Raw genomic sequence first — 26,938 nt, 5'->3', positions numbered from 1 at the left:
CCCCTTAAATGGAAAACTACCAAAGATATAAAATCTATAATAAACCTTCTGTTTGTTGCTATGTTTGGTAGGTGATACTGTAGCTACTGTATACTAGGAATACCCCAATAAGACTTTAGATTTTAGTTTAAATGTCCTAGCTGATCTCTGCATACATAATTCATACATTTACTCACCTTTTTTTTTTTACTTACACCTATGCCACACCGCCTCTTGGTTGGCACAAGACAAATATCAGGTCTAGTTGCAATTTATTTAAATATTTACTTGTCAAGCAACATGTGACTAAAGCAAGATGCTGCAACCCCCCCCCCCCCCCTTTCCTTTAGAAATTAAGCAGTTCCTACTGACAAGTTGAAAATAAAAATGTTTATAGCAAATTACAAAAAGGAAAAAAATGAAACACCCAGGCAAAAACCACAGTGCTCCATTATCTTCTGCAAAGGAACTCCAATACCACCAAAATATAGCCTTCATTTTTTTTTTGGGTGAAAAATCTGCAACTTTAATATTACTGCATGACTAAGCATAATGGAACTTAATCTTTCAGGAATTTGATTTATCCTGTAACAAACCACAATAAATGTAAAATACAATGTGTAATATCAGGTAGAGATAATAGCATTTATTGGCTTTGTCTTGGAAAAATAGATTTTTACATATGCTAGTAGTTACCTTGAGTTTAAAAAGTTGCTCAAAGTTTCACAATGCAATTCTTATTCTCTTTCATTCATTGTCATTAAAATGGTAATATAAGAATGTGTTTTTGAAAAAACACGAGTGAGCAGGCAAAATACATTTCATTTATTTCTTATATGATTCATATTTAACTGTAGGTTTAAACATTATGATACAATCATAAAACAAAACAAAAAAAGACAACAAATAAAAAAAATTCTCTCAAAAGTCTGCATACCCTTAAAGGGGTACTCCGCCCCTAGACATCTTATCAATACGAGTCTATGGGAGGGGGCATGGCGGTCGTCATGCCCCTGCCATAGACTTGCATTAAGGGGGCGGGCCATGATGTCACGAGGGGCGGAGCCATGACGTCATGCTGCTCCGTCCCCTGTATCGCCCGTCATTACGCACAGAGCGAACTCGCTCTGTGCTGTAATGATAGCGCAGTGCCGCAGCGGCAATCCCGGGGGTCCCCAACAGCGGGACCGCTGCGATCTGACATCTTATCCCCTATCCTTTGGATAGGGGATAAGATGCTAGGGGCAGAGTACCCTTTAACTCTTAATGTTGTGTATTGCCCCTTAGAATCAATGACATCTTGCAGACTTTTGTATTAGACATCTATAAGGCCCTGAATTCTTGGAGTTGGTAAAGCTGCCCATTCATCATGGCAAAATTCCTATAGGTCATGCAAAGTCTTTGGTCTCCTGCATGAACCAAATGTTTGAGGTCTCCCCACAGTGACTAAGTATTAGGGCCAGGAGACTGTGATGGCCACTCCAGAGCCTTTACCTTTTTCTACTGTAATCACTGGAGAGTTAAGTTGGTCTTGTCTGTGCTTAGGGCCAATGTCATGCTGAAAGGTCCAGACACCGTCTGTTAGTATTTTCTGATAATATGTTGCATCAATTTTGCCATCAATTTCCACAAGATTCCCTGTGCCTTAAGAGCTAACCCCCCCCCCATTCTTGCAAGCACCACCATGTCTCATAGTGGTGATGGAATTCTCTTTGCAAGAGACCTTGACTGCTTTCCAGACGTAGTGCTTAAGCTCTATTTTAGTCTCATCACTCCAAATTACAGTGTGCCAGGAGCTAAAGACATGTCATGGTTTTGCTGTAATATTATAGCCAGGCCTTTGTGGCATTGGCACAGTAAAGGCTTCTTTCTGGCATCTCAACCATTCAGCTTATTTTTGTTTAAGAATCATCGTATTGGACTTCTCGAAACAACCACACCGTCTTTTTCCAGAGCAGCCTGTATTTCTTCAGAGGTTTCCTGTGGGTTTTTCTTTGTATCCCAAACAATTCCTCTGACATTTTTGCTGAAATCTTGCTTGGTCTACCTGACCTTGTCTTTGTATGAAGAGATCTCAGAATTTTCCACTTCTAAATGAGTTATTGAACAGCAGTGACTGGCATTTTCAATGCTTTGGATTTATTTTATATCCTTTTCCTTTGTGGTGGCGGGGTGTGTGGTGCAGAGCAGATGGTGTTACCCTAGGGGCAGATGGCATTAACCCCTTGTATTTGTGACGCCAGGCCGTGGTTTAGCCTATAACCACCCAAAGGTACACCGCTGGGCCAACAAACCTTCTTTAAAGGGGTACTCTCACCCTAGACATCTTATCCCCTATCCAAAGGATAGGGATAAGATGTCTGACCGCGGGGGTCCCGCCGCTGGGGACCCCCGCAATGTTGCATGCGGCACCCACCTGTTTCTTGTCCGGAAGCGCTGGAGGGTCTCGGTCGCGACCACTGGAATGGAAGTCCGTGACGTCAGGACTCTGCCCCCGTGTGATGTCACGCCCCGTCCCCTCAATGCAAGTCTCTGGAAGGGGGCGTGACAACATTTTTGTACGGCTTTCTCCACTTACTGATCAAACACTGATAGAATGATGGGTGATTTCCCCCTTAGCCCCCAAACCACCACATACAAAGTCTGCCATATGTCCTCATTTTCCTGTCTGCACAGACACACAGCCGGTTTCATTTATCTGCTTCCCATTTAGGCTGTGTGCTCCCCTCCCTATATATATACTCTGATTCACTAAGGCCTGTTCGTTCTGCTTACCTGAAGATGAGGATACTTTCGTCCATCATGTAAAACCTACTCCACCTCCAGGCTGCTGTCTTAAAGGGGTACTCCAGTGGAAAACTTTTTTTTTTTTTTTTTATCAACTGGTGCCAGAAAGTTAAACAGATTTGCAAATTACTTCTATTAAAAAATCTTAATCCTTCCAGTACTTATTAGCTTATTAGCTGCTGAACACTAAAGAGGAAATTATTTTCTTTTTGGAACACAGAGCTCTCTGCTGACATCATGACCACAGTGCTCTCTGCTGACATCTCTGTCCATTTTTGGAACTGTCCAAAGCAGCATATGTTTTCTATGGGGATTTTCTTCTACTCTGGACAGTTCTTAAAATGGACAGAGATGGCAGCAGAGAGCACTGTGGTCATGATGTCAGCAGAGAGCTCTGTGTTCCAAAAAGAAAAGAATTTCCTCTGTAGTATTCAGCAGCTAATAAGTACTGGAAGGATTAAGATTTTTTTTAATAGAAGTCATTTACAAATCTGTTTAACTTTCTGGCACCAGTTGATTTAAAAAAAAAAGTTTTCCGCCGGAGTACCCCTTTAAATTCTGAGAGAAGGTTGAAGGGAAACAGAGAGAGCATACATATATAATCAGTGTTGGCATATCTAAGTCAAAACTACCAATACCACCAGCTGTGAGAAGGAGTTATACAGACTTTACAGTAAAGACATGACATAACTTTCCTGCCAGTGTGTGTTTTTTGACAGTGAGGGGTCACAGCCAAATAAATGAATAAAAAGAAAAGAAACAACATTACAACAGAGAACAGGAACATAGATTAATTTGACAAAGCAAATGTTTAACTTTTGATTAATTTTAGCTAACGGTAAACATATTTCACATGACTGTTAACGTTTTGAATGATTCATCTAGTTTAGATTTTTTTTGCGTAGCATACAACAATGTCATCTGATCTAGAGGCAATGCCTGAGGCCAACTTGGATTGCAGACTATTGCTAGATTTTTGTTCTGTCCAAAATCTAGACCATGTTTAACAGTGACATAGTCTATGAACACTGACCTTTAATCTAAATTTAAGACACAGTTAATCATTGTTTGGGTTGATAAAAAGTAAAAATGACTGTTTTCTGTTGTTGAACATTTACAGTTAACAGAATATATATCACGTACTTCCTAAGCATGAACAAAGTAGTGTTTAGGAGGTCACCTTACTGTGGTAGGATAGTACACACAATTTTTTACATTTCAACTTTTTATTTTTTATTTTACAAATAGGCACACACTATTTGATCAGATAGTATGTTAAGAACCTCAATTTTTTCCTATGCCAATATTTCAATTTTAAATACATCTTAGTACTTGTAGTGTGCTACAGTAACTTGTATGTGCTTGTATGTCAGCCATAGTAGTGTGTGCCTCCATATTTATGGTATGTCTTGGATGTGCTGACCATGATTTTTATTTTTTTTTACACTTCCCAAACATGTTACTTGGGTGTGGCAGTAAGGGATTAATCTAGCTCTTCTCACTAACTCTCCATTAAAGGGGTTATCCACCATAAGGTGTTTTTAGTACGTACCTGGCTGACAGTAATGGACATGCTTAGGAAGGATCTGCGCTTGTCTTGGGGATAAATGGCTATGTTGTGAGATTACCATAACACTGTGGCTAGCTTTTTGTGACCTTGTATTTCCTGTTTGACTTATGTTTTTTTTACTACAAACCCCACAATGCCATTTTCCTCCCTCTCACTAATCAGCCACCCCACCCATTGAAACAAAAGACCTGTGGTTTTCAATCAGGGTGCCTACAGCTGTTGCATTAGTTGCAGATTGATCCCTCCACCCATTTAAGCAGACAGGCTCCCTGTCATCAGCTGACTAGTGAGTCATGTCTTGGCCGCATTGCAAGCTGGGAAAAATCTGAGAGAACAGTCATTTTGTATGCTGGTAAAAATAAATAGTGGGGTGAAAATCACAGAAGAATTGTGAGAAAATGTCACACACAGGTACAGACAATATATTATGAGCTACACTAACTTTACAGCCCCTGTATCATAGTGAATAAAAAAAAATCCTGGAATACCCCTTTAAGGTTACAAACTGAACATAAATCACACCTCAAAACAGTGAACATAAAACCACATACACACTGGCATCACTTATTGAACATGGACAACAAATCCCAAACACACGCACTGCACTCCAGCAGTCAAAGGATGAAACACTTTTTATCAGCTATGAATTATTTAACCCATTATTAACACAGGGTGTACTTGTACGCCTTTGATACTTAATCCTAAATGGGTATACATGTATGCCCTAAAGCATTTAGTGTCTATGAATCAAGCGCAAGAGCTGCACTGGCTTCATGTGCAGTGAGTGGTTGCTACCAGCAGCTTGGCGTTCCCACCGTTTCATGTCATTAACCCTTTAGATGCCACAATCAATGCTGACCATGGCCTCTAAAGGTATAAATATAATTTGTCAGTGGGTTAGTGGTGTTCATCGGACCCCTATAGCTCGATTGCGGGTATCTGATGAGTTAAAAGGGCAGCTAGAGGTCTCTCACTCATCCTCCTGTTTCTAAAGCATCAGGCTGAATCAGTAGAGCATCAATCTCTCTGTACAGTGCTATGTAATAGATGATCCTAAAAAAATGTTTCCTTCGGAGGTGTCGTCTGGCAGCTCATAGGCCTAATGACAAATATACAGGCTCAAACAACTCCTCAATTTTCATTTCTCTATTAAAACATTTGCTAAGCTCTGTATATAGCGCTCAGAGTACGCCCATGTCATAAATAAAAAATAAACTAAAATACTCCAAATACAATAAACTATAACCATAAAATACTAAATATAAACTGACATTATGTTAATCATTCTATAGGGTGCTTTCCATGTCACTACTAGAATGTTACTTGTTCAGAGTAGCAAAATAAAACTAATTATTTATTAGGTAGTGCCGTGCACTCAGCAGTCGGCAAAGCAGATCATTTATTTATTTACCAATCTACTCTGCTTGTGTCGTGGATGAAAAATAAAAACTCTAGAAAACTGTGGATACAATGTACTAAAGTTATTTACTTGACAGTGCACTTTACTCATGTCATAAGGAAATTAGTTAGAATGATACATGTAAAGTGCAACAACATTACAGTAATAATTTATTGAACAGTGCAGTACACACTCTGGATTACAGATGGAAGAATGCATATCATTATTCTTGATAATAGCAAAGATATTACACCATTTCACTTAACTAATATGTAAATACTGACCAATGGCAGGAAATAGAAGGAACATTTTAAAGGGGTTATCCAGGAAATCTATCTATCATATATATATATATATATATATATATATATATATATATATATATATATATCTCAACTGGCTCCAGAAAGTTAAACAGATTTGAAAATAGCTTCTATTAAAAAATCTTAATCCTTTCAGTACTTATGAGCTGTTGAAGTTGAGTTGTTATTTTCTGTCTAAGTTCTCTCTGATGACTCCTGTCTCGGGAACTGTCCAGAGTAGAAGCAAATCCCCATAGCAAACCTCTTCTACTCTGTGCATTTCCCGAGACAAGCAGAGATGTCAGCAGAGAGCTTTGTTGCCAGACCGAAAGGAACAACTCAACTTCAGCAGCTGATAATTATTGGAAGGATTAAGATTTTTAATAGAAGTAATTTAAAAATCTGTTTAACTTTCTGGAGCAAGTTGATATATATAAAAAAGTTTTTTCCTGGAATACCCCTTTAATGTTTCATGTTCCTGTGATGTGCATTTATTTAAATAATGCAAGGGATTTCTGGCATTCAATGAAATATTAGTTTTAAGAACATTCAAATTCATATAGGGATAATAAACCATTAATCATTGATGTGTACATTTGCCTAATTCATGACAGTAATGAAGAGATCAAACTGACATTAAGGCTAAGTTTCCACTTGGGTTTTTTTCTGTCAGTTTTTGGAAAACTGCCACTGTGGTTTTTGAGCCAAAGCCAGAAATGTATTCCAAAGGAATAGGACATATAAAGGAAGGACTTATACTTCTCCCCCCTTATGGATCCACTTCTGACTTTGGCTCAAAAACTGCAGTGGCAGATATCCAAAAACTGCCAGGAAAAAAAAACCAGGTGGAAACTTAGCCTAAGGCAGGGTTCACACATTGTATTTCTGTCAGTATTTTTTGGCAAGGACCAGAAACAGATGCAGATCTTCCTATTACTGATTTTTTTCTGTGGTGGTTCCACTCCCGGTTTTGACTACTGACTAAATATGAACCAAAACACTATATGTAAACCCATGCTAAGGGTCTATTCACACGGCAGAATTACCACTTGCAGAATTCCTCCTCAAATTAAAGCCCATAGACTTCTATGGGATCCCGCACTCCCATTCACACTACTAAATTTCCACTTGTGGAATTCCGCAAGCGGAAATTCAGAAGTGTGAATGGGAGTGCGGAATCCCATAGAAGTCTATAGGCTTTAATTTGAGGTGGAATTCTGCAAGTGGAATTCTGCCATGTGAATAGACCCTAAAGATTACAGCAGTATGGGGGCAGTTTGGGCTTTTGCCTAAGGAAAAAAATGAATTAGGAGGAATCTGAAAAGAAAAATAAGGTTATTCAGAAAAAGTAGGTCGTTTTTACCTGATATCTGGATCTGTTTATTTCTCATTCTGGCAATTATCTGCTGTAAAGATATACACTTTTACTTCAAATCACTTTGTCATTATATTTGTATGTATATGTAAACTGTACACACTTTCTTCTTTTTTCTAGATCATAAAGGATCAGAAGCTTCTGGTAATAGTCGGAGGAATGCTTTTAATTGATCTATGTATTTTGATTTCTTGGCAAATAGTTGATCCCTTAAAAAGGACAGTGGAAGAATATAATTTAGAGGTAAGACGTCTGTTCTATTTCTTATATACTTCTGGTAGCACACTGACACTAAAGTACAAAAAGGGAAAACTGCATGTCCACTCCTGAGTAGATTTTTGTTAGTAAACAGGATCATATTTGTGTGTGGATTAAACCGTTGACTCGGAAGACCCCCTCTTCCCCTGTCCAAAACTACGTTTGGCAGCGCAACATGTACTGCCTGAGGATTACAATGTCCATGATCCCTTGAGACCCCTCTTCTAATCTGCAGCCCTCTCAGCATCCAAAATCTCCTCCCCTCATTCCCTCCCACTGTGATATTTACCTGCCCCACAACAAATACCCCCATTCTGTGGCGTGCGCAAGTTCACTGGCCATCTTGCAAAGTCACATATAACCATCATCTCAGGGCTGGCCTGGCTTAGGTGAGCTGGCAAACTCCGAAAACTAATGATAGTATGTGTTGTATTGTTACAAAATGGCGCCAGCATCAACATGACAGAAAAAGCTGCAAAACTATTTAACTTTCAGCTTGGACATGGGGGGTTGTGGTTGGCCACGGAAAAAAGGTAGATGAAGGGGAAAAAGTAAATATAAGTAAATTACACATTGCATAACTATGTATTTGCAACATGTTTATGAATAATTTTGCATCGGAATACCCCTTTAAGTTCTTAATACATCTTCCTAGCAATTGCAACAAATCCCTAAATTATATATATATATATATATATATATATATATATATATATATATATATATATAATGTATATATATATATATATTGCAAAGCTAAATTTCAGACTGCCTGCAGCCATCACAAGGGGGCTTTTAAACTTGCTGTATGTCCTTATTCAATATATTATGGTGTACCTCTATCTAAAGGCAGACAAAATTTTAGCATTTTTCATTTACGCAGTGGATATAAATCTCTATAGCAAAAAAAAAAAAACAGAGCTCTGTCTGCTATACAACTGAATAAAGAGATAAGCAAATCCAACAAAGAAGATGGGTAGGCACTGCTCTGTACTAAGCAGACAAATTCTGCATATACAATCCACTGAACGGCCAAGATTTATCAAAACCTGTCCAGAGGAAACGTTGCAGAGTTGCCCATAGCAACCAATCAGATCGCTTCTTTCTTTTTTGAAAAGCCCTCTGCAAAATGAAAAAAGTTATATGATTGGTTGCTATGGGCAACTCAGCAACTTTTTCTCTGCACAGGTTTTGATGAATCCCCCCCTATGAGCCTACTGGGGGTGCTAACTGAAACGCTTCTTCCGGCCAAGAAGAAGTGATACTTGGCCGGAAGAAGAGTCATTCCAGATGTGGGTATGCCCCAGCACCGGTGGCTGCGTTTGGCAGCTTCTGCTCCCCGCTTGGGATGTTTCCCTTGTCTTGTCTGCACAACGCCGGAATAAAAAGAAACTAGTTCCATAGACAGGGTGAGTGCAACTTTATTCCTCTTTTTGTGGTGGTTTTAAATAAAGAGATAAATCTACAGCAAATGTTGGATTTAAAATCCGTATGGCGCTAAATATTCAAATGGTAGCTTTAAATATCTGCATCAAAATCACACAACCTTGATAAATAAATTGCACATAAGTAAAACCCGGGAAACCAACTTACAAAAGCCTTTTTTAAATGCTAAAGCAGAAATGTTTTCCCTTATGTTAATAGCCAAAGTTCTTTATCTACCCTTTAATACCAGTAGCATTGCTACGGAGAGGGGGGGCATACCGCATCGGGGGACACCCTGACTGGCCTGCCTGGCACTAAATAGCTGCACTCTAACTATCTCACAATAACCCATCCACCCTCCTCAGAAATAAAAAAATATTAAAAACATACTATGCCGCACCATGAATATCTGTTTATTTTTGAGACCGCAATTTGAGACATTGGTGGGCGGAGTCTTGCATCACTGACCTGAGGCCGGTGTTAACGTCAGGAAGGAAGACAGCGCAGCACCAACAGGCACATAAACAATAGTGAAGCCAAAAAAAAAAAAAAAAGGCTTGGTACGTCACCCACCCCAAAATGTGCATGAAGCTGTACTACCATGGATGTTTCTTTTTTTTTTTTTTAAAGAAAAATTTTTGTGCCACATATGGGTTATTTACGTAGTCTGTAAAAATTCTTACACAATTATTTTGTGCCTTATTCTATTTTAACACAACATTCATTTTAAAATGTAGTCGGTACGCCAGCATGTACATGTCCTAAAATTAACAAGGTGTGCAGTGTGTATTTTCAACCTTAATTGTTATTAGTTATTTAATTCATTTTTTCTATAATTAACATTAACATTAATGTAGTAGCTTTCTTTCATGATGTAGAACAAGAACAGTTGTTAAAGTGGGTGTTAATGTCCTTTTCTGCAGATGTATGCACTTTCTGTAAGCCAGGTTGGACCTGGAATACATATGCGACTTTTAAATGGAGATGTGACTATTTTTCTACATAAATAGCGACTATCGCATTTGATAAATACATGACCACTGCAAAGTTAAAAAAAAAAATGACTACGTGAGCAGATTTCAGAAATGTGCTTTGGAATAAGCAAAAATGTAAAATCGCAGCATGTATAGAAAAGTTGCATGTGCACAAGTACGTGTGAATATTTTTATGCAAAAAAATCCACTACGGTGCTCTCTATGTGGTGGAACGTTTGCCTGTATGAAAAATCTGGAGCTAAAACACTGATATGCCTAGAGTAGGGTATGAGATGGCCTAACTGTTCACTAGATATTACTCATTGTATCTGTGTTGTCATTTTACTTCTATGGAAATATTGGAACATGATTTCAGATTTTGCTGGTTAATCATTTGAGCTTTTGTAATTTATCAAAATGTGCGAAATGAGAGAAAAACTGGAGAGATTTTCCCATAACAACCAATCACAGTTCAGCTTTTACATCTTATCTAGCTCTGGTAAAGTGAAAGTTGACCTGTCATTGGCTGTTATGGTCCAAAAAAAAAACTGTTTAGAGAGAGAGAGTGAAAACACAACTAAGCATGCAATGCAGCTCTACCATCCCGTGCCACTATCCATACACAGCTACTCTGAACGGGCTTCACAGAACTTTATGAACAAGAGGAATGCGATTTTTCTCACAGAAGGGGGCAGTTAAAAGTAACAAAGTGTATTGGTGTTAAAATTGCTTATGTTTTGTAGGAAGAATAGACTGTTTTAAAGGGAACTTGTGAGTCAAGTCAATATAGGGGCTGACACACAGTTTCAATTGGTCTGTTCTTTATCTAGGGATGTCATATTGGCTCAGAGAACCTGCACCCCAAAACAGGAAGCGTGCAGTTCGAAAAAAGTCACAGCTGCCGCTCCCTTGACCTACTTATTGGTGACTGACAGATTTCTTCCTATCATTGCATAGGGCAAAATCTGTCATTAATTGTCAAGTGATTTTTTTAAAGAATTAAAGTCCTTTATGCTATTATTCAAGACCCTTTACTAAGTAACTAATACTAGGCAACAAATATTTTGCTTTTGAAACTGCCATTGAATTAGCAACAGTGACAAAAGTGGTAAAGTGGAATGCACACTTGAAAAAACTGTTATCCTGGCTGTTGTCCTGAAAACAAGGTAACTAAATAAATAGATTGCAGCAACAGGAGAATACAGCAGTACACTGCTAGCACAAAGATATAGATGAAGCATGAGTATATAGATAAAACATGAGTATATAGATAGAAGACGAAAAGCTATACAAGTGTAATGCAATAAATGAAGATATGAAACTATGAAATTATGAGGTACTTAGCTTGCAAATTTGGCGCCAAATAGCGTGGACCGTCCCACCACGGTAAGGTGACCTCATTCTGGGACGGACCCTACACTGTCAATATGCCTCTGTGTGAACAGTACAGCAGGCATGCAAGGTCTGAAACATCCAAGGCACCTTATATATACACCTAATAGAGGTGGGTGGGGTGCAGGAGCCAACATGGAGGTAGCCACTCCCCCGTATGTGTAATACAACCAAAGAATAAGTTGGCCAGCACTATTAATTCCAAACTATTGTAAAAACCTGGCTTGCAGGTGCAGGCTGCACCTGCAAGCCAGGCTTTTACAATAGTTTGGAATTAATAGTGCTGGCCAACTTATTCTTTGGTTAAATAAATAGATAGATATGAGATAATCACGATGATTATATTTTACTGTAAATTGATAATTCATGATTATTTGTACTTTGTAAACTATTTATACCTTTCACTTCCACCATTTGTTGCTCGACAATGGCTGCGAGAGGCAGCCGAAACATCGCCATTGTTTGGTGAATAAAAGCCACATATTTTTCCCCAAAGCTACCTGTATGCTGCTGTTTTCTGCTATTTAGATATGAGAGATAGATAGATAGATAGATGGATAGATAGATAGATAGAAACTAAATTAATAAATATAGATAACAAGATAGATAGCTATAAACTAAATAGATAAAAGCTAAATAAATAAAAAGATTTGAAATAGTTAGATAGATAGATATGAGATAGAAACATAGATAGATATAAACTAAATAAATACATAGAAAGATAAATAGATAGCTATAAACTAAATATATACATAGATATAAGCTAAATAAATAAATAAAAAGATATGAGATAGATAGATGTGAGATAGCTAGCTATAAACTAAATAAATAAATAGATAGATAGATAGATAGGTATAAGCTAAATAACTGAATAAAAAGATATGAGATAGATAGATGTGAGATAGCTAGCTATAAACTAAATAAACTAAATAAATAAATAGATAGATAGATAGGTATAAGCTAAATAACTGAATAAAAACATATGAAATACATAAATAGATGGATGGATAGATAGATATGAAATAGGTAGATAGATAGATAAACAGATATAATAGGTAGAATGATTTTCATATTGTTTTCAAGTAATTACTAGAGACACATGAAAATACATAGAAGAAACAAAATCTTAGTATCTAAGGGAAAAGTGTATGTGCACAGCCTGTTCCTTTAAACAGTGTTTTACAATTTCAAAGTAGAGCAAGGAAGTAAAAACACAAGAGACATTTTTGCTCAGAGTTTATAATAGATGCTATGGCAATGAATAATAGATTTGCAGGACCCATTAGTACACTAGACATGCTTGGTAAGACCTAACTTAGATGAACACTGGCAAAAGCTTCCACATGGCTGCGGGATAAAAGTCAATTGAAAACCGATCATTCCTGAAGATGCTTAGGTATCTTTTTTATCATTTACTTTAGAGAAGAACTATTATCAGATGGTGCAGATCTTCCTTCTGGCTTTTAATATAATATATTCCTGACACAAGAATCTGGCACTGCAGAATTTTACGTCATATGATGCTCATGGAAAAAAGCTTGATCACTGGGATCATGAAGTATTGATAAGTAAAATGTGCCAGTCGCGGTATTAAAATGTTTGTAGAGAGGGAATGTCATTGCAGATTAAGCATAGCCCTGGTGCGTTCATACCTTGACGTTGCGATATTCAGCAGTTGTTTAACTGTTTCAGAGCTCCCGTCACCTTCAGTGAATTGAAGAAGCTGAAATGCTCAATTTCACTTTGCATTGATTGTAAAATTTATTCAGCTCAAATGTATGTATATGATATGACAGCCTTCTCCATCATCTCAATCAATTCTACAGGGGTTTCAATAATGATATCCCATTGCCTGCCTTTGTCTCCTTAGTTCCGGATTGAAAATCTCAGTAATGGAGTAATTTAAGGCTGTTCCTAGAAGTTAGGCTGACACACAGCCAGGAAATTCACATTAACCAACCTTGCCAGGAACCACTGTTATCTTACTTTCTTTTGCAAAGTGATGATAAGCCTTGTGCAATTTTTTTTTTTTATAGCTCTGAGGTATAAATTTGTTGGTGGAAGATAAATAATACTGAGTAAATCAGTATTAAAATGTAACTTATAATTATTGTAGGATTATTGTGTGTCTGTTTTTTATTGTGCACCAATAATAAAAGTAGAGAAGAAGCACTAGGGGGTTATCAACCGATCCAAAATTTGCTCCAAAAGGAAGAGAACCCCTCTGTAGACAGCTGTTTTAGGGTTCTTGTCCCTCATCAGTACATAACTGGGTGCCATTTAACTGAGTGAGAGACCTTTGATGTGGGCATAAGGAGATATTGTGTCTCCTTGGAGAGATCACCAAACCAGCTTAGGCTAGGTTCATACGGCTTTTGTGCTGTGACCCATTCAGAGTTTCTTTGCATGGAACGGACCCTTAATGGGTCTAAGCACAACTGACACCATTTTGACTTAAATGGGGTCCAACGGGTGTGCGATATTTTAGAGGAGTTGAACTGAGATAAAAAAAAGACCTGACATGCAGTATTTTCTTCTCCACTCTACCCCTGTTATTCCAACAGATTGAGCAATGGAGCTCCCTTTACAGGAGCACAATGGTGTATGATAATAATTATTTAATGGGGCCAAGCACTGATCAGGGAATCTTTATCCAATAGGTGGTACTAGGGAGTCAACTCATTTCCTTCTGACGGAGGGATACTTTGCATACCTTTTTCCCAGTAAGAATCACCTGGGGTAAGAAGTATTTATGTGGGTGCAATTGTGTTTTTTAGGGTGTGTTCACATACTCAAGTTTTTAATTAAAATTATTGAATATATAGACAGGAATGGATCTGAGGATAAGTCCTAGTCTTTCGCTCATTTGTCTGCTTTTTGATCTGTTGTTGACAATCTCCTCTGTAGAATTCAGCAGCTAATAAGTACTGGAAGGATTAAGATTTTTTTAATAGAAGTAATTTACAAATCTGTTTAACTTTCTGTCACCAGTTGATTTAAAAAAAAAAAAGTTTCCACCGGAGTACCCCTTTAATTTAATTGGCCTAATCTATCAATCTAGAAAACAGTATGTCTTGTTCATGGCTTTTAAAATTTATAAAGAAGAAGATGTATTTAGATGGAAGTTTTGGGTCTAGTTAAGGTATTTTTTATTTAAATGATTAAAATGTATTTAGTGTTTTTGAGAACCTAATATTAAACGTATCTGATGGCAAAATTTACCAATATGTTGTATAAAAATTTAAATAAGGCACCTAATTATTTGACTTTCATTTTCAAAAGTGCACAAATTGCAAACTGCGCCCATGTCACGTGGTTCCAATAGTTCAGAGGTTTTGACAGTAAGTTGTGACACATTACAGCCTCACACAGCAGGAAGCTTTCTCCTCCACCCATATGACTGTTGACAACTCTGAAGGGCCTAGTTGTCTGGGCACACCTTATAAGCACCACATGATAACATCTGCAATCAGGTGATTCATGTAGTTATAAAATAAAGCAAGCACTGACTCTCATTTTTATATCATATTACTGCTTTCAATCTTTTTTCTATCATCAAGTGATACTCACCTTCCCTAACTCCCCAAAGCGTACTCACAATCACCACTTGTCACCACTTCTCCCTTGTTCCTCTAATGCATCATTCTCACAGGAACTGCCCACTGAGCCAGTCCCAGTCAGTGTCTGCAACAATGTCCTCACTTAGTAATTGACTGAATGGGCAGCTCCTTTGGGGATGATAGATAGACATGAATGGAGGGGGCGTGGCGTGACGTCACGTCCCCAGTCCCAGAAACCCAGAGGTTTCCGAAACTTGAGATTCAGCACCCGCATAGAAAGCAGATGCTGCAGGGAGATCGCGGGGGGTCTCAGCAGCGGGCTCCCCACGATCAGACATCTTATCCCCTATCCTTTGGATAGGGGCTAAAATGTTTTTGCCAGGAATACCCATTTAATCTCTCCTAGATTCTTCTAGTTTACTGAAACACATAACAGACATAAGGTTGTATAAGTATGTCTTTTATGTCTTGAGTTGCACATAGAGTTAGCTTTACTAATAAACACAGTAGCTATGTGTCTATAGGCATCACTGGGAAAAGGAACCACTAGATAGAAAATCTGCATATGAACACACATCTGAGAACTTTGTATGTATATGTCATGTGTATATATAACAGATTAGTGGATCACAAAATCTGGTGTACAGGTATCCACAGGAAAAGGAAAAAGTAAAAGCGGTAGATTTATCAAAACCTGTCCAAAGGAAAAGTTGCTGAGTTGCCCATAGCAACCAATCAGACCACTTCTTTCATTTTTAAAAGGGCCTCTGAAAAATGAAAGATGATATCTGATTGGCTGCCATGGGCAACTGGTCAACTTTTCCTATGAACTGGTTTTGAGAAATCTCCCCCTATAGACACTTAAATTTATGAAGTCTAAGTAGAGAATAAAAATAGTTGCTGCATATTTTTGCACCTTATTCACTAGTGTCAAAAAAGACATGTAACTCCTTTACTGAATTTATCTTGATATTTTTATGAAGAATGGCACTCATCAAGTAGCAGAAATTATTTTTCTTTATTGATCAGACAGCATAAGTCCAAGATTTAGATGGCCGGCTGTTTCACATCATGCAGGGTGCTTACTGGTGGTGAGTAAGCAAGAGTAACAAGTAAGCACCCTGCTCAGTGTGAAACGACCCATTGGCCATCTGCCTCTTGCTGTATGATCAATAAAAGAAAAAGGATTTTTGCTACTTGGTGAGTGCCATCTTTGTTCTTCATAAGTCATTTGACTGTTGCTATATTGGTTAGAGCACCACCTACTAGTAGTGTTATTGTGGACAAAAAAATGTGTACAACGCTATGCGGCTACTAATGCAAGGTGTGAACAGAGGTAGTGCCGAATGAATTACTCTATTGAGATTGAGAATTTATCTTGGACTTCACTGGGTTGTACTGGCCAGCAAAGTGACAAAGCTGCACCATTTTGAGGACTGTAAGTGCCTGACTTTGTAATTGTAACAGTAGCCTGTAGAATACATATTTTGATATACTGTACATTTTAACAACAAAGGAATCTTGGCATATGTGAAATAAGCTTAAAGTTGCATCCAGAACATTGCATCTGTATAAAGTCTATTTAGAGTCATAATCTTAGATAAGAATATTACAGACTAGGGTATCTCTAATTTAGAGGTACAGCCTACAGGCAAATATTTGAACGCCATGTATGACTAATAAGACTTTTCTGGGTCGAAATAAAAAAAAAATATTGTGAAATCAGTGATTAAAAATGTGTGATCTGTGGGGGTCTAACCCCCAAGATCTTCAACAATGAGCAAACTGGATCTTGAATGGAAGCCGAGCTGCAGTACTAGGCAAAGCCATATGTATAGACAAGCTAAGTGTCTGTATAAACATTGAAAGCCCCTTTTGAGCGCCACAGCTCCTTCATACTCCTGATCTGATGCCCGGAATCCCCGTTATTTACACACTGAATGCATATCTGATGGTTTCTTAGGCTATCTTGAATCTAATGTATCAGATATTATGTACCTACCGGCTCCTAAAACTGTTAATGTAAAATGCTAACATGTTACAGGTTTTAACGTATGCATTATCAAGTGTGCAAGTGTGTCCCTTTGTAATGTGGTGTTCTTGTCACGCTATCACATAATGTTTTGTAATATTTTTGAATGACTTGGAGATCCAATGTATACACTTGTTTTTTTTTGGCAAACATGTAGAAATAGTATTACTATCTTTTATAATCACTATTTTGGACAAATCGTCTCCAGATAAAGCCAATATAGTAGTCTACTTGAGGTTATGCTGAAACATATAACAAAGAAAACGTGCACTGTTTATAACCACTACATGTGAAAGAATCTGAACCTAAGTGACTACATTTTTTCACATATTTTAAACTGGCTCCCATCTGTGTCCCAGTTCAGTGTGTAGGTGGATGCTCCTGCTTACAGAAGAGATGAAAGGAGTTCAACATTCAAAAGAATGTTAAAAATACATTGGTTCAAATAATGTGCATCATATGCTGACGTCTTTCCCTTTCTTACCTACATGAAGAACACAATAGGCGATTTATTCACAGCAAGAAGTTTAACTGAAAACTGCTAAGGATGTAGAATGGAGTCTTTTTTAAAGTGCAGAATAGCGGTATTTAGAGTTAAAAGAAGTGGAAATGATTATTAGAGCTTTAACAATACCTGGCAATGCCTCTATGAACATCTGTAATCTCATTGTATCAATAAAGCAGCATTGCTGTTAACACTTTAAGAAAGTGCACTTGATGAATGAAAAGACCCGCACTGAAACCTTCTATATTCTTCTAGCCATATGATACAGCAGATGTTATTATCGTGATCCATCAGCTCAGCTACACTATTAAAGCAGTCTGTTTAAATGAAGTCATTTTCTATATACCGTATTTTTCGCCGTATAAGACGCACTTTTTCTTCCCCCAAACTGGGGGGAAAAAGTCGGTGCGTCTCATACTGTGAATACACCCCTATCGCAGCGGTCCCTGCGGCCATCAACGGCCGGGACCCGCGGCTAATACAGGACATCACCGATCGCGGTGATGCCCTGTATTAACCCTTCAGACGCGGCGATCAAAGCTGACCGCCGCGTCTGAAGGGAAAGTGACACTAACCCGGCTGTTCAGTCGGGCTGTTCGGGACCGCCGCGATTTCACCGCGGCGGTCCCGAACAGCCCGACTGAATAGCCGGGTTAGTGCTTACAGGACACTGGGAGGGACCTTACCTGCCTCCTCGGTGTCTTCTCCGTTCAGGGATCCCCTGTATGGCCGGCGCTCTCCTTCCTCGTCATCACGTCGTCGCGTACGTGCGTCGGCGTGCATAATGACGTGATGGTGGCGACGGAGAGCAAGGATACCCGGCCGGCAGCAGAGACGTTCCGGAGCGACGGGAGCGACATCCAGGGCAGCGGTGACAGGTCCGGAGCGGCGGAGACACGTGAGTATTACCTCCTATACCAGTGGTCTTCAATCTGCGGACCTCCAGATGTTGCAAAACTACAACTCCCAGCATGCCCGGACAGCCGACGGCTGTCCGGGCATGCTGGGAGTTGTAGTTTTGCAACATCTGGAGGTCCGCAGGTTGAAGACCACTATTGGGTTCAAAATCTTTATTTTTTTAGATTTTGCACCTATAAATTGGGTGCGTCTTACACGCCGGTGCGTCCTATAGGACTGAACAAACGGAAGCTTTAAAATTTTTAGGAAAATACTTACAGACCAGATTTTTCCTCATATCCTTTTGCCCTTTTTCTTTAATAAGGAAAAAACCTTCTAGAAGACTATTTCTTCCATGTGTTTTTTTATTGTGGTTTCACTGTACGTACAACGAAACCTTATAAAAAAAGATGTCCATATTAAGAAAGAAACTCCTTTTCAGAATTCCTCTAGGATTGTCTTCATTCTTTATGTTCTTTGATATTGATATTGGTTTTCTACTTTGTGAGGTCCTCCTTCAAAAGACCGTTTTCCACTGCAGTTCTGGAGGTTACATGACATATGTTTTTTAACTTTGATGTTGAGATGAGACTTGGCCTAAATCTGTGATGACATAATGTAGACTCATTCCTGATGTATTCTACATTATTTCTTTATAATTTATTGTAAATATTGAGATGAGATAAGAGTTATGACCACATTATTTTGTATATATTACAGTAATTGTGATTAAGTTTAAAACATAGCTTGAGTTTACCAGTTTTGCAGAAGCATTAACCATTAAGCCTTTTATTTTGAAATTATGTTTTTTTTTAAATCCTAAATACTGCTATTTGTTTAATAGTTAACTTAAAGTTTCACCTTTAGCATACAAGGGCCGAACTAGCCGATCAACACTTGTTGATAGAGTCTTTACACAGTTTAACCACTTGCAGTCCAGACTGCGCAAATAATTTCTAGATCATTCATGTAGCCTTTTAACATTTTTTACACATGCCGATATGCAACCTATAACGATAATTAGCATGTATGTATATAAAAAATTGATCGGCCAATGAACGAGCATTTGCTCATTCCTCAGATGATCTTTGGCCCTTTTACATGGGTTGATTCTCAATTATCCCAGTTATCGATCCACGTAAAGAGTCCTTAAATGGTTATTCAGCTATTAAAACGTGTCCCCTATCCACAGGATAGAAGATAAGTGTTTGAGCGCAGGGTCTCCAACCTCTGTGACCCCCTCGATCTCCAGAACGAGGCCTGACTCTCCCTGCTAAGCCCTCTGGCCCCCACCTTCTGTGACATACTCAGCAGTAGCGGCCCACTCAGCTAATCACACTCAGCTAATCAGAGGTTACAGGTTCAGGCAACAGATACAAACTAGACAGGATAAAACCAACCATTAGTACAGACAGATTACAAGACAGAAAGGACAAGGCTAAAAAAAACAAGATAAAAGGGTCAGAACTACAAAGCCATGGCAAAATCACGCATGGGGGCCACCTGGACGCGGATGCAGACAGTACAGGAACTGAAGACTGTACTCTCCACTTCAGAATCTTGGACTGCCAAAGAAGATCCTGCTTCAAGTCGACTATGGTAAACAGTTATCCATAGCAAGAAGTGGCACCATTGCAAGTATGTGGGCTGTTGATTTTGTCATGCCATGCAGGGAATAGTGCATCCCTGACCTCACCCAGAACAACTTTCTCTGGCTTCTTGCATATCTGCCCTAGTCAGTGGATCCACAACTGGTGCAGGGGCGTCATGTCAAAATTATAAATTAGACTGTATGGAGGTCAGGAAAACAGGTCTGGATACGAAGGGTTAACAGCAACAAACAAACAGGGAATCAGGATAATATATAACAGCAGGTATGCAAAGTAGTAACAAACAGGTATCAAGAAGATATAATGGCAGGTTCAGAACCAAAGTAATATGGTAGGTATGAAAGAAATGACAAATACATTTCTGTAAGGATATAACGGCAGGTTTACCAGGTGATGTTTGCCAGGTGAGAATGTTTATTAACAGGTAAATGAAGTCAGGACACAATACAGAACAGAATATACTGGTAAAGGATTACACAAGACTAAACACAAAAATACAACAACATACCAGGCTAGAGGCAAAACAAGAAAAGCAATGGATCAGGACCTGTACCATAGTGGAGTACAAAATACAAAGTTGGAATACAGGTTCAGGTAACAGATACAAACTAGGCAGGATAAAATCGACCATTAGTAAAAACAGATAACAAGAGAAACAGGACAAGGTTAAAAACAAGATAAAAGGGTCAGAACCACAAAGCCATGGCAAAATCAAACAAGTGAGAATGGAAACAGACAAGACTAAAATCAGGACAAAGCTGAAACTAAGAGCAAGAGCTCAAAGGCTGAGGAGAAAACAAATACCCAACCTCAGCTACTGATTGGCCAAGGACTGTAACTCCTAACTGACCAGAGCGCAACATGCAAAGTCTGGTCAGGTGCAATCCTTACATACATAGTGCGTCTTTTCATGTTAATACATTTATGTTATGTTGGTTATGAATACCAGAGCTATTGTCTCCTTTTTAAATCACCCTGGTGGGGGTATAAAAAAAGAAAACACATAGATGGTGCCATTACCTTTGGTGGGGTAGTAAAAAAAAATTAGAATGCTGCTCACCTTGTAGATTTGTGCTAGGTTACAGGCACAACTCTGGGATGCACTTTGATTGATGTGCGGCAAGGTTCCAGGAGCAACTGTCCGTTGGCACCGCTGGCAGGCGGTCCTAATGCTGGGCAGGTGATGTACGGAGAGATTCCGGGGCCGCCGGCCGTCAGCACCGCTGGCGGGCGGTCCTGATGCAAGCGGGTGTGGCGGTTTAGATGAGGACGGGTGCGGCAGGATTCCAGGAGCTGCTGCTTGTCGGCACCGCTGGCAGGCGGTCTGAATGTAGGCTGAGAGTAGGATGCGGGTGTCCGTAGACAGGGACAGACCCATAATCCGACCTTTGTGCGGCGCTTCTCCAGGATAAAACAGATGGCAAGGATGCTGTGTGAACTTTTTATTTTTCAAATTACAGTAGTAACATGGGCAACAAAAGTTCCACAGATTCGGGATAGGCTGGACAACACATTTCTAGAGGGGATTCCTCTCTTTGTCAGGTCCCTGACGAAGAGAGGAATCCCCTCTAGAAACGTATTGTCCAGCCTATCCCGTATCTGTGGAACTTTTGTTGTCCATGTTACTACAGTAGTTTGAAAAATAAAAAGTTCACACAGCATCCTTGCCATCTGTTTTATCCCAGAGAAGCGCTGCACACAGGTCGGATTTTTGGTCTGTCCCTCTCTACGGACACCTGCATCCTACTCTCAACCTTTTAAATCCCCCTGTACTAGAAAATATGTTTTAGTGTTAGGACAATGATATTTGACAGTGATAACCAACAATACAAGTCATGCAGAAGAATGCTACTGCCATTACTGTGTAGGCCAGTTTAGGGCAAGGGCAAAAGGACATAACTAAATTGCCTCTAGAGCTTCATGTACATGGTATGGATTCAGGGATAAATGGCAAGTACTCTTTGGGGACCACTAGCTAAAAAAGGTTAAGGGATGGAAAGCTATATCTTCCTCCGGGGTTCAATTGCTCAGGAGAGTTACAGCCTGTCACCTCTAGACCTGTACATGTCATTGTAACAAGATAATATTGAAAATGATGTATTCTTTGTGACAAGAGCTACAGACACAAATAACAACAATTCCAACTGATATTTTACATAACTCGTCTGGAATGAAACTCTGTATTTTAATGTGACATAAGTATTCAAAAAGGGAATGCTGCAAGTAAATAAATGATGTGTTATCGCTGTGTTCCCTCTAAGTCTGTATACAGTTTATTACTCTGTCATATACAAATATACAAAACACTTATAAGCATATAATGGAATTTATGTAAAACTTAGTCTTATCACTCTTTTTTGATATCCTATGAATAGGAAGCATTTGTTAATGGGGCCAATAAACTAAAATGTTATTTTGGCATTAAAAAGGTATGTCAAGGCGTTAAAAGTTTTTAAGGGATACATTTTTTAACATAAAACATAAAAAAGTCACAATGTTTGAAAAAAAAAAAAACACAGGAATAGTAGCAAATCTGTGAGCAAATATAGGGCTTGAACAAAAAAATTGCAACTTTTTATGTTTGCCTTGATAAATTATCTTGATAAATAGCTCTCCTATTTGTGCCACTTACCTACTTCACACCAGATCTACACCCCTACAGGTGTCATCTCCTATAGCATTCAGATGTAGAAGCTGGCACTTTTAGTGTTGTATTTTTGTATTGTGTAAGGTGACCATACTGTATCTGTATAGCAGTATGCTAATCCAGGATGATCACCTTTTCCCTTTAAACTTTTCATCTTGTGTACTGTATTCTCTAAGGTATGTTCACACTAAGAGTTCTATGACTCGGACGGTCCCTTGTTTTACAAATTGTAAAATAACAGCACTGTTTTTTTTTTTGCAAGGGTCTATCGAGAGTAAAAATTTGATTCATTTTATTGACATTTTTAGGCAGAATAAAAAAAAAATATATAAGTTTCATTCCATACATGCCTCTTGGCCAAGTAGTAAGCCACTCCCGCTTTTCACACTACTTGTATATAGTTAATATAAATGTTGCACTACAGATAGCATACCATATGGGTTTAAAAAGAATCACAAAAGGTGCAAATGAATTGATACATATGGGCAAATATATGTGACAAATTCTGCTTGCCTGATGATTGACTCCCTGTGTACTATAGGCTTCTCTTTCTCTAAAAATAACAGTATGTTGCTAATGTAGTAAAGGCATTTACACAGGAATTAGGAATATGAGTTTTCATTTATTGGTTCTAAAGTGTCTGTGCTAGATGGTTTTGTTAAACACTGGATATCTGTACGGATGCCATAAAATAATCTGGTGTCCATACATGTTCTAAGAACGCATGAGACATTTTCCCTTCTTACTGCGGTCCTGGAGAATGGCTACTGTGAGTCATTTCTTTGAAGTGCATATGCACCTTAAGAGGGATGTTAAATTTTAGTAAAGTAATAGCAATGAACCTGAAATATCTCATTAGAGGATGCTGCAGAATGTAGATAAGAGACTGTGAGCACGGGCGACGGAAGATGTTCGGAAATTCATGGGAGAATCTAATTCTTCCTGGACATTATATCTGCCTGCAACTCTTTGTTTCCCATTCTTGTCTAATGCAAAAGATGTCGCTGAATGGGAAATGAGAGCCTTCCATGTGCCTATTAATCTCAAAGCTTCAGAACTTCATGTGAAAGCTGACATAATGTGAGATCCCAGTTGTGAACTTTAGATATTCCACCTGCATCAAAGGCTTTTACCCATGCCAAGGTTTTGCATTTTTAATTTTATAAGTGACATTTAGGTTCTGTTTGTAACCAAGGGATGAATTATGTAACACAGTAAAGAAATGCCCACAAGTACATAAAGATACATCGCTTCACTTGTTCTCCATTCCAGAACTGCAACATCATCATATTGTATATCTGTACAGTTTACTCCATTATCCAAGAAATTTTTATACAGTCAACTATGTATTCAAATAGTAAAATTGAGAAAACTTAAAACTTTTAGTTTAAAAATTAAATTTGTACCATAAGCTAGGGATCTGTGAATCAAATCTGATAAATCTGAATTCGTCACGAATTTCAGGAAAAATTTGAATCATAAAGAATCCAAATATCGCCACAATTCAATGGAATGAATTGCTTCATTAAACTCCATTTAGTGCAGTCCAGGCTCCAGGGCATGTAAAATGGTGGATTTACATGTGAGGACATGGGGCAAGGAACTCTGAGAAGGCGGGTAGGTGGGATGACCCTAAATCACATGCAGCATGCAGCCTATCAGCAGCAAGACACCCCTGTGATGTCACAGCCCTATATAATCGGCATCCATCTTGCCGCCAGTCATTCCAGCTTTTTATGTCAGAGAGAGCGTTTTATTGCAGAGAGAGAGAGAGCAGTGTGTGTGTTGCACAGAAAAACAGCTTTACAGCAGCGATTCACCACAAGCCCAAATCACTGAAGAAAAGCACTGACAGGGAAGGGAGAAAAAAAAAGTACACTTTTGGTTGTACTGCTGCAATACGGTGTACAACAACACTAAAGCTTATAGTGGCCAGTTAGGCTGAGCACTAAAAGCCATTGTCACCTGCTATTAGTGCATAATACTGTACTGGGCGGTACTACACAGTGACTCTGTACTGCTGCATTAGTTAGTACTAGAACTCTAAAGCTAACAGGGGCCAGTTAGGGTGAGTATGACAAGCCATAGTGACCTGATTTCAGTGCCTAATACAGGTTGCGTAGCGGAGCGTATTGTCCTCTCATAAGTGTAACCTGTGCGTACATAGGTGGTGTACGTTTGTTCTTTTTCCTGTCAAACTAATTTGGGCCTACTTACTGTGAAAGGCCAGCCAAAGCTTCAAATTTGTTTCTGTAGTCTAATACAGTTTTAAGCATAGTGAAGCGCATAGTCCTCCTCTCATAAATGTCAACTGTACATACACCTACTTGGTGTATGATTTTGTTCCTGTTAAAGTCATAAGGGTCTAGTTGCTGTGAAAGGCCAGCCAAAGCTACACTCTTTTATGCAGAGGCCTAAATAAATCAAGCACAGGCAGAGATCACAGCAGAGTAGGGGCGTGTGGCAGCAGGAGTCGCAGCAAAAGGTCTGAGCTCCAGGTATCAGCTGGCAGTCGTGTCTCGACCAGCAACCCAGCAGCCGTTATTGATTGGTTCATTCAGTCATCCACTTCATCCCAAGTGACATCTGACACCCCCAGTCAACAGTCGGTGGGTTCCTCAGACTCAACCCTCAGTTGGCATGGCCCTCATGCTGCTGCTGCCAACTCCAGGCTCTGTCATTGTGCTGCCATATGGTCTCCTCATACTGATGCTGCCACCTCAAGGCTCTGTCATTGTGCCGCCATATGGTCTCCTCATGCTGATGCTGCCACCTCCAGGCTCTTTCATTGTGCCACCATATGGTCTCTCCATGCTGATGCTGCCACCTCCAGGCTCTGTCATTGTGCCGCCATATGGTCTCCTCGTGCTGATGCTGCCACCTCAAGGCTCTCTCATTGTGCTGCCATAAGGTCTCCTCATGCTAATGCTGCCACCTCTAGGCTCTGTCATTGTGCCGCCATATGATCTCCTCATGCTGATGCTGCCACCTCCATCATGCTGATGCTGCCATGGATACTGCCAAACATAATTAAGGTGCTGCTTCCCAGTTACAGAAATTCCTCCACATCAGACCACAAGTAAGTATTGAGGATATGCATTAGCTAAAACTTTTCTTCAGATAAAATATATGGACCCAACATTATTTTTTAAATCTAACAAAAGGAAAGGTGTGCAAAAAACACCATGTGCCACCTACACCACCAAGTATTGATGCGATGCAAAGACCTCTAAAAGGTGGAAGGGAACAACGTATGGTCCATTGTAACAGGTGGGGGTAAAAACTTCCCCTGTAAGGCCCTACTCTTGCACTATTAATTCCCTTCTTGGTAAGTATTACTCGACCTAAAAAGGGCAGCCCCACACAGGAACCTATCCCTATTTCCACCTACAAACACTGCCATTTCCCAGAGTTTTTAGGTGGAAATGGGGAGAGGTTCCTGTGTGGGGCCGCCCTTTTTAGAGGCAGGGGCTGGAACAGGTGGTAGCTCACCTCGAGGAAGACCGCGAGCTCGATTTTAAGATCCAAGCACAAGCTTTTTCACTGCAGCTTCTAGTAGTATGCACCCACTTATCCAATGGCACGGAAGCTGAATATGCTCCTGTCCAAGTTGCTGGTACTTCAGTCCCTCCCCAGAGCATGGGGCTGCACTGAGAGGCAGGGGCTGCGACAGGTGGTATCTGGCCTTGCTGATACCACTAGGAGCTTTGCCATAGTTTACACTGCAGCAATTATACACTATTGGAGCTAGAATTATCATGGCTGCTGGCACCAGACTTGCCTTCCAATTGGTCCTCAAAAAATTATTTAAAGTTTGCTCATTCCAATTACCAGGCTCTGTCATTGTGCCGCAATGTCATCTCCTCATGCTGATGGCACATTAAACTTGTGAATCTATTCAAAATCTTCAAATAAAAAAAAAATCTTTGTAATCTTTTCAAGACTGAGGCTCTATGGTCGTCGTCAAATATTAACTCTGGAATTACCACAAGAATCCAAAGAAACAGGCTGGAGCGATAAAAATTTACTATAACTGATTAAATGAAACATTTGCAGTTACACACAGAGCAAGATAGTCGGGGGGGGGGGGGGTCGCTGAGAGGCAGGGGCTGGCAGGTGGTAGATCGCCTTGTGGCGGACCGCCAGCTCGATGTACACCAGAATGGGTCCTCAAAAAAGGATTTAAATTTTTTTTAATAAAATTTAAAAATGTCTTTAATCTCTTC

The 26,938-nt window shown here is 39.3% G+C and overlaps 1 protein-coding gene across 1 annotated transcript in view; it reads left to right on the top strand.

Annotated features, from left to right (window-relative positions):
• The window catches only part of GABBR2 (gamma-aminobutyric acid type B receptor subunit 2), a 659,326-nt gene that overhangs the window by 499,341 nt on the left and 133,047 nt on the right, over positions 1-26,938 (top strand). The window contains exon 13 of the mRNA XM_056520917.1: positions 7,533-7,655. Coding sequence (XP_056376892.1) covers positions 7,533-7,655 — 123 coding nt within the window. The remainder of the gene's footprint in view (positions 1-7,532; positions 7,656-26,938) is intronic.

This window comes from Hyla sarda, chromosome 5, assembly GCF_029499605.1.
Source record: "Hyla sarda isolate aHylSar1 chromosome 5, aHylSar1.hap1, whole genome shotgun sequence".
Taxonomy (NCBI): Eukaryota; Metazoa; Chordata; class Amphibia; order Anura; family Hylidae; genus Hyla; species Hyla sarda.
The sequence above is the reverse complement of the archived record's forward strand: the minus strand, read 5'-3'. Positions and strand labels throughout refer to the sequence as shown.